The 9,422-nt window shown below is 41.7% G+C and overlaps 1 protein-coding gene across 1 annotated transcript; it reads left to right on the top strand.

Annotated features, from left to right (window-relative positions):
• Nucleotides 1–726: 726 nt before the first annotated feature.
• Nucleotides 727–4,299, top strand: LOC124662190 (tyrosine--tRNA ligase 1, cytoplasmic-like). Its single transcript, XM_047200062.1, has 10 exons — nt 727–1,008; nt 1,396–1,679; nt 1,782–1,878; nt 2,044–2,167; nt 2,295–2,377; nt 2,843–2,988; nt 3,130–3,235; nt 3,647–3,706; nt 3,816–3,887; nt 4,276–4,299. Exons 1-10 carry the CDS (start codon nt 727–729, stop codon nt 4,297–4,299), a joined length of 1,278 nt encoding a protein of 425 aa, XP_047056018.1.
• The last annotated feature ends 5,123 nt before the right edge of the window (nt 4,300–9,422 follow it).

Below are 9,422 nucleotides of genomic sequence, written 5' to 3' on the forward strand. Positions count from 1 at the left end.
CAAGGAAGACCCACTAAAAGAACATGACAACTCAAAAAGAGTCCAACGATCAATCAGCTACCAAAGCTTTTCTTGCTATTGCTCTCTTCCTTCTTTTGCCTCTAATAGATACTTTCTTGAGAGACTTCTCCACCTTCTTGACCATGTTCTCTGAAGCCTTCCTATGATCCAAAAAAAAAATGAGCTTTGTATGAATTATTAGAGTTCAATTTTTCTGAAATTTGTACAATAGGCCGGCTACTCCTTATAAAAAGAACACCACCGCACGTGGACAATCGATAGGCCTGCAAACAATAGACCATGGACATGCATGAAAGAGCTGCGGTTGCGACGAAAGAGAGCCGCCCACACCCCACATGTACGCAATACCCAGCTCCGAGTTTAGGCTCGGGAAAGAGAGAGAGATTAGATGTTCTCTGTATCATCGCTGGGCCCCTTTAGTTTCCACGGAATCAAGACGCGCAAATAGGCGGAATAAGCTCGCGATGCACGCCACGTACCCGCGCAACGTGAGGGTCACGTTAATTAATTTCTAGCTGCTCCTGAACGTACGTCGCGCACCTAATATAATACTATACAGTATATATATATCTGTTAAACCAAGCTAGTCTTTCACAATGTCGATCGTTCCGAGGCGATCTAGTAAAACCCTAGGTAGCTAGCTAGCTGCCTCCTCCGGCTCCAACTCGCGCGTTCATCCCCTCCACCCGCGCGCCGCGCGCATCCATGGACGACCCTTCCCTGGCTCCCGGCGCCGAGGTCGCCGCCGCGGCCGCCGCATCCACCGCAGCCGAGGTCACGGCTGCCGCGTCAGTGGAGCCTTCCCAGCTGGCTCCCGACGCCTCCTCTTCTGCCAACGCCGAGGACGAGCGGTTCGCCCTGCTGATGAGCATCGGCGAGGAGTGCATTCAGACCAACGAGCTCAGTCTGCTGCTGCAGAACAAGGAAAAACCCTCCCCCATCTGCTACGACGGCTTCGAGCCCTCCGGCCGCATGCACATCGCCCAGGTTCTGCCTTCCCCCGGCATCTACTAACTTCGAATTTCGGATTTGAACTAGCTTGGTTACGAAATTTTCTGGATGACGATACCATGTGCTCTTACTTGTCAGGGTGGTGTTATATCGATCGTCTAATGTCGATCGTGATGTAAACCAGCTAGCTAGTTTATTAATACCCAAATTATATGTTAGCACTTATTAGCATGTGACCCACCGTACCAGCTGGCTTTGTTTCTTCTGCTACGCATCATAAACCATGGATTAGTGGATTTCATGGAATTTTTACTCCCACACATGTGGAACCAAACCAGAAAAAACTGTTTCAGATCCTAAGACCTTTGCAAGGCTTGATTGATTAATTACGAAAGACATTCTCATGTCTTGTATTTCGTACAGGGTATTGTCAAGACGATCAACGTTAACAAGATGATCAGAGCAGGATGCAGAGTCAAAATCTGGATAGCAGACTGGTTTGCTCAGCTAAACAACAAAATGGGTGGCGACCTGAAAAAGATCCAGACAGTCGGGCGCTACATGATTGAAATATGGAAAGCAGCTGGCATGAATCTCGATGGTGTTGAATTCTTGTGGTCCTCAGAAGAAATCAACAAGCGTGCAGATGAATACTGGACACTTGTCATGGACATTGCCAGGAGAAATAAGGTCAAGAGAATAACGAGGTACGGCCATTTAGATTGCACCTGTATTCAAACGATTCTTGTACTTCCAAACCTCAAACTCCAAAATAGATTAGTTATCCTATTATTTCCGTTGCTGCACAGGTGCTGTACGATCATGGGCCGTGCTGACAACGAGGAATTGACTGCTGCACAGATCTTCTATCCTTGCATGCAGTGTGCTGATATATTCTTCCTGGAGGTTAGTATCTTTATATTGCAGACATCTGTCTCTTAAATTGTAGTTATTAAATTATCTCCATAATGAGATCAGGTTATGGATTTTTTTACTTCACTTCATATTGTAGGGTTATACACCTTTATTCTAGATTGTAACTAAGTCTCTCTAAACTGTTTCCTTGTGTAGGCTGACATATGCCAGTTGGGCATGGACCAAAGGAAGGTTAACATGTTAGCAAGAGAATATTGCGATGACATAAAAAGGAAGGACAAACCAATTATTCTGTCACATCATATCCTTATTTGCCACTGTTGTGCTGTTGATGTTTGTTCTTATTATCCTTGATATATGTCTCAATGGTTATGGTGTTAGAATTTCTGAATAATTGTTCATTGTCAGGTTGTAGTAAAGTAGTTGTTCCTTAACGTGAATGACAGATATGCTCCCTGGGTTCAAAGAAGGTCAGGAGAAGATGTCAAAGAGTGATCCATCATCGGCTATCTTTATGGAAGATGATGAGGTTCTCATCATATTTTCTCTTCGTTAACAATATTTATTTACCTCCAAAGCTTGTGACACCTAATCAGTACATACTACCTCATCTGGAGACGTTTGAGTGTTGAAATATATTATATGGCTAGGATATTTTAAAGTATGGTCCTTGTATGCCAAGTAAGAAAATGAAGCCCTTGCCACTGCACTTACATGTTAACTTGGTTGGGCCAGTTTACTTACACTCTTAACATGGGTTGAAATGCACTTTCTAGTATTTAAAAGTTTAGTTTGTATGTATATTGTATTTATTATTTGCTTAAAATTTTGCTTTGTCATTCAGTAGATCTTTAAGATGGCATGCAGTTGTCTACTTATCTGTTTATCATTGTATCAAGCTGATAGTAACTTGGGAATTTATGAGGAGCATCTATTTGTCTAGGCTTGGCTCTTTTTGTAAGCTGATCTTGTACCACATTCAAATTTATTGCAGGCTCAGGTGAATTTAAAGATAAAGCAAGCTTTCTGCCCACCCAACATTGTCGAGGGTAATCCGTGCCTTGAGTACATCAAGTACATCGTTTTCCCTTGGTTTGAAAGGTTCGAGGTGGTTCGGAAAGAAAAAAATGGCGGTAACACGTAATATTCTTTTGACTACAAAATATGTTTTAGTGTGAATTATTTAGTTTATGTCTATTGAATATCGTTTACTGTTGAGTTTTTAGTCTCCAATATGGAAGACTTTGCTTGTGGAATCTAACAATGATTGCTTTGAAACAGGACATTTTTAAGCATGGATGACCTCACTGCTGATTATGCGAGTGGTGCTCTGCATCCTGCTGATGTTAAACCTGCTTTGGCCAAAGCGATTAACGAAATATTGAAGGTATTATTTTTCTCGTATGTTTTTTTAATAATGTGGTGCTATCTTTGAGGGGCCATAATTTTTGCTTATTGCTTTTGTTCATTCCACTACTGTGTTTCTCATAATTAAATTTGTAATCATTCGTGTCGGGATTCTGTGATGCTTAAGGAAGTTTACGTCTGTTATTTTTTTTCAACACTGCATTTTTCATGATTTGGGTCATTCGTATTGAATAGTATTGATGGACAATTTTTATTGTTGAGGTGTCAATCTTTTGTCGTATGAATGCAGTTTTGAATTAACTGATTTATCATCTGGACACCTTATGGTTTGTTTACATCGAGTTCTCACCTTCTTATACGTATAATCTGAATGTGTCATATTTAGTCATACATAAATTTTCTTGGCCCTAATACCATTTTGCGTTTTCAGCCTGTTCGTGAACACTTCAACACCAACAAGGAAGCCAAAGATCTCCTCAACACTGTTAAGGTAAAATATTTGTGCCCACTTCCATGAATGAATGGAAGATAAGGACTCTGTCAGTTATGTTTCCATTGCAGTTTTGTTTCCGATGATCTCATGATAATTGTGATTTCAGTCTTTCATCGTTCTTAGTAAATCTGTCACTGCCTGCGAGGAATTTAATCCAGACATTCACTCTTTTGCAGAAGTACAGAGTTTGAGGAGATTGATCTTCCTGATCACTACATGGACAACCCAACCCTGGAAACATACTCATCTTTCTCGAGAAGATTTCTTCCGCTTTCTTGCTTATTATACAATCTCTGTGTTACATCGTCTTGTGAGGTCAACTTCCTTTTAAAAGTTACTAGGAAGCATAGGCGCGGCGGCACGCCGCGCCCGTGGGGTACCTTGTTGATGTATATATTCGGTTCTAGTTGCATCTGAGTAGATGGATCGATGATTTAGAAGATGGCGTGTCAGAAAAGTGTCACTTGATTGCACTTGGGAGCTTAGATGTGAATTAGGATGTTGTTGCATTGGTGAGATTAATATGGTTATTTGTTTGTGTTATGGATTTGATATGTGTTGTGCAGATCTCGATGTATGACTGCAGGTAGAGTGAAACCAACTGTGGCTTAGTCTGGTGAACATATGAACATTTTTTTTTACCTGGACTACGGCGGGCTTACGCCAGCCTGAACTTTTCATATCATCAAAGCAAAAACGTACAGGGGATCATTACATGCATAAAAGGTATGGGTGCGGGGGAGGAGAGGGAGCAAGATAGGGGAGATGGGGGATCTCAGGGAGGGTCATCGCCGTTCCACCAAGAATTAAGAAGGTGAGAGGAGGCGGGGGTAGTGCATCTAAAGGCCCAAAGCCTAATGTCCTTGAGGCAGCGCTGGGTGACCACGGAGATGTCCTCAATGATTCCGTTAAAGGAGAGGGCGTTCCTCCGCTTCCAAATGCTCCAGGCGATGACGGTGTTGATGGTAGTCTCCTCGAAGGTGCGGCAGCGTAGGAGCCAGAAGTCTTGGAAGGTGGCGTTGTCCCGGTCGTCGAAGTCGTGATGAAAGAACCTCCAGACTACACTGGCCATGGGGCAGCGAAGCAAGAGGTGATGGGTGTCTTTATCTCGGGGGCATGAGAGGTAGGTAGCAGAGCTGCCAAGGTGGTGGCGGAACCGCCGTTCGTTGGTGGGGAGACGCTTCATCCTAGCGAGCCAGCAAAAGATCTTGCACTTTAGGGGGGCTTCACTCCTCCAAACCTTTGTGGCACATCTGGAGGTTGCTGAAAAATCTTGAGTAGAAGCTTTTGTTTGTAAGCATATTGTTAGTGAGGCGGCTGACATTACAGAGTAGCAGAGGAACATAGTAGTACAACTAAGATAATTGTGCATAATCATCTAGTAATAAGCATTTAGTACTACAGCAGGGTGGAAGTACTCGTCTGTACGGGTTGGACATTGATCAACGATATTATACATCATAATCTGGACGGAAGTTGGCAGATTAGTATGTTCATGCGAAATGTGTGTTTCACCAGTCGAGCTGCTTTCATTTCTTTGATCCTTACAGATGAAAATCTAATCCTTGGTGAAGGTGAAAAAAGAGTGTCAAGTCAGTGTATTCTGTATCGGTAAGTCTCATTTATAGATCTTGTATATATTTTTAGTGGTTACCTGCCAGTGATGGGGTATTCCAGGTACTTGCACTGCATTTTCTTTTTTCGAACAATTCCCCAAAGCTGGAGCATATTTGGATCTACAAAGGAAAGAATTGTTACACGTGACACAATCGAAATGTTAAGTACACAAAAAGATAGGGGCGAGCCAATCTTATTCTTCTTGATACAAAATCTTTCACTTATGCTATGTTCGGAATTTTGCTGAGCATCGCCCATAAGAAGTTTCTTAACTTGCGGATGGCGACTCATTGACTCGTCCATACCTTGTTTGTACATAAATAGGAGTAATAAACGTGTCATCGAAGATCTAGGTTTAATTTTAATAATTGTTAAAACTAAGCAAACTGTAAGAACTAAACGCAAAAATAGAGTAGCCCAACTCTTTACATGATTCAAGAGAAGTACTAAAGTAGTAAAACAATTAATGTGAGATAGAAATATTGCCATAGCAATCAAAGCAGATGAGAGAGAAAAATTGATCCAAACGCGTTTGCTGAATCTCAACTCACACACCTTTTTGTTTTTGTTTTTTTGAGCAACTCAACTCAACTCACACACCTGGGAAGGAAACCCAGAGCACTTGGAAGTGGGCTGGGCAGTCCAGAGCACTGCGTGCTGGGCTGGGCTGTATCCTCCAACGAGCTCATGTGCTAGGTTTTTGCGGAGTCAGAACTAGAGAGAGCATCCACAAAAGGGGATCACATATGCCTCTTCTTGTGGCGTCGAATGGACACGGCAAAACATATTCATCGCTGCAGTGCGGGGGTGAATATGCTCCACACGCTAGCGACACAGCTGGGCCCCGACCCATTTGACGTGTGTAATGGTCTTTTTCTAATTTAGGAAGGTTCTAGAACTTTCTGGTTCGCGTTTTTTGTTTTTCCTTTCTCCTTATGGTTCCTCGATGGTTCCTTCCGTTTTATGTTGGTTTTCCTTTTTCTGTTGTTTCATTTATCTTTTTAAAAAACTCTCAACTTTTTTGAACTAAATTTTAAAATTTTAAATTCAAGCAAATTTCAAATTAAGCAAGTTTTAAATTCGAGCAAATTTCAAATTTAAGAAAATTTCAAAGGAAGCAAATTTGAAATCTGAGAAAATTTTGAATATGAGAAAAATTCAAATCTAAGAAAATTTTGAATCCGAGCATATTTGAAATCTGAGAAAATTTCAAATCTGTGTTAATTTCAAATCTAAGCAAATTTCAACCGCCTCCTGGCTTTTCTTCTTACTTGTCTTCCTCCTTCCTCCTTCTCGTGCTTACAACTAAGAGGGAAACATCACCTCCAAACTCCTCTCCCTCATTGACCAGCCCACCCACCGTAGTATTTCGCCACTAGCGGCCGGCATTGCTGCCGCGGCACCTCACCGCCCCACCATGCCCGAGTCGCCACCTCCATCGGTATACCAACCATAGCCTACCATTCCTCTAAACCCCTTCCTCCGACGTCGGCAAACCTCCACACCCAAACACTAAGTTTTGTCACCACTATACCCCACCCGCATCATGACCCTAAGATTCCTTCCTCACCTCTGTCGGCGATGATGTGGCCAGCCGTGTTGTCCTTGTCTTCGGAGAGGACTTGCCTCACCTCCATCGTTGGCGACACACCACCTGCACCCTCCACCATTATGTATTTTGCGCGGTCACGAGGAAGACGACCCCCACCCGCACTGCCTCGCTAATGGGCTTGGCCCACCATGCACCGCACACATGCCTCGAAGCGGTGTGTGGCACAGACCACCGTCGCTGCAATTTGGCGATATATGGTTTGCCTCCATGAAGTGCCCTTCACCCCCTCACCAAAGCAGCGTAGGAGCTGCTGCCAGACGTGGCCATCAACATCGGACCAGCTTGGACTCACCCGACATGCTCATGTTCCAGACGAACAGTTGACCACTTCGTCCCAATCCCTTCTACCTATAGCCCACCAACATCCTTCCATGAACAAGTGAAATGCTTGAACAACAGAGCAAACAGATTTAGTCCTAGTATCCCTCCTCCAAATCCATTTGCTCAAGGATCGCTCCCTCATCTTTCAACGACAATGCTTGTTCGTCGTTCGTTGCAACTAGTCTCCTCCACCAAAATTGATGAATTCCTTCCTTAGTTGCAGTACTAAACTGATCTTGGTTATTCTGAATATTAAGGCTTATAAATCCTAATTTAGTAATTCTCCTATTATTACCTTAGGATTTGTTAGATGACGTGGTTTCTTATAAACTGGTTTAGTGGGGTGGGTGATTATGTGGATTACATAAAATTAAAATTAGGTGGCAACTAATCCCGTATCACAAATTCACAATGTAAGAAAGAAAATAAGTGGTAGATGTAATTCTTCAATATATTTGTGTGTGTTTCGATAGAAATGATTTTATTGCTTTGTGGGGATTAAAGATTGTAGACACCGATGACATAACTTTGGCGAATATATCTTCTTTGACCATAGACAACTTTAAATTTGGTGATGCACACATAAGTATGTTTACTCAATCAACCAGTTTCATCAATAAGAATGACGCATAACATCTTCGGCAGTGTAGCTCGTAGAAATGGCATTAGAGGTTTGTAGCAACTACATCGGCTGCTTGCAGCATTGCACGGTGACACTTGCAGCTCTGGCGGTCCTCTTGCACACCGGCTCACGCTTGCAACATCTTCAGTCTAGTCATGCATTGCAAAAGTGAACACGCTTCCAACTAGATAGTTGGCACCACTGAAGGTAGCAGCAACGAAAAAATTATTACGCAGCGAGCTGGCGAGGATAAGCCATGGGGGGGGGGTGTGATTGCACTCTGAGATAAGTGTTGGGAGAGAGGATAAGAAGGAGAAAAATAAGTGAAGGAGATGCACGGAGTGAAGAGGTAAGATTAGTCCCGGAGCTTTCACACGTTCATTCCTTTCGGAACAAAATTACGTCAACATAGAGAACAAAAAATACCTTTCAAAGATCAAATCTTGTCTACCCATGAAACAAGAATATTGTGTTAGAGGAACCAATATCGTCTACTTAGGGAACAAGAATATCACGTATGTGGAACACATCTCGCATAATTTGAGGGGAACAAAAACATCTATAATGAGGAGCCACTTGAAGACCTATAAGAAACAGCCACATAGGCTATGAAGAACAAAACCATTTGTAATGAGGAACAACATGGAACATATGAAAAATAACCCCATAGGTTGAGGGGAACAAAAAAAAATAATGAGGAACATCTTGGAGGCATATGAGGAACAACCACATATGTTGAGCAGAACAAACCAATTTGTTGTGATGAACAATTTTGAAGCATACGAGGAACAATCCCGTACACTAAGGTGAACAAAAAAAGTATTATGGAACAATTTGGAAGCAAACGAGGAACAATACCATAGATTGAGGGGAACACATCCATTTTATTATGAGGAACAACTTGGAGTAATGCGAGGAACAACACCATAGTTTGAGAGGAACAAAACTACTTCTAATGAGCAGACAAACCATACTTCGAGAAACAAATCTTGTCTACTCATAGAATACAAATATTGTGTCGGAAGAATATATCTCATACTCGGGAAACAAGAATATTTTTACGAGGGACACATCTCATTTTTGTAGGTAACAAATCTAGTAACCCAAGGAACAAGAATATTATGTCCAAAAAAGTTTTTAAAATCATGAAAATAGAAACCCAACTTGAAAAAAGAAACAAAAGAAACCAACTTTTAAAAAATCATTAAAATATGAAAAGGAATTAGTGAAAATAGTGGAACGTAACAAAATAGTAAAGAAACACTATATCCTCATAATTTGCTCAGATTGCCCGAGAGAAAGCCCATAATCCTCATGCTTTTGTTCTGATTGGCTAAGAGATATTGCTCGTGAGTTCATACACCCCCATTATTTATAATACGTTTTAAACATATTCAAAAATTTCAAAAATATTGGAAACATCGTATGTGTTCACGAAGTAGTTTCAGGACAAAGTGAATTGTTATGTGGCTTGTACAAAAATGAAAAAAATCGATGCTAAATTAACACTTTTTGCGAGGCATTGGTTTATTATTATTGTT

This window comes from Lolium rigidum, chromosome 6 (genome assembly GCF_022539505.1).
Source record: "Lolium rigidum isolate FL_2022 chromosome 6, APGP_CSIRO_Lrig_0.1, whole genome shotgun sequence".
NCBI classification, from domain to species: domain Eukaryota; kingdom Viridiplantae; phylum Streptophyta; class Magnoliopsida; order Poales; family Poaceae; genus Lolium; species Lolium rigidum.

Coding starts and splice junctions, on each gene's coding strand:
- LOC124662190 (XM_047200062.1), top strand. CDS start 727: ATGGACGACCCTTCCCTGGCTCCCGGCGCCGAGGTCGCCGCCGCGGCC. Junction 1,680..1,781: donor AAGGTCAAGAGAATAACGAG/GTACGGCCATTT, acceptor GTTGCTGCACAG/GTGCTGTACGATCATGGGCC. Junction 2,989..3,129: donor GAAAAAAATGGCGGTAACAC/GTAATATTCTTT, acceptor GCTTTGAAACAG/GACATTTTTAAGCATGGATG.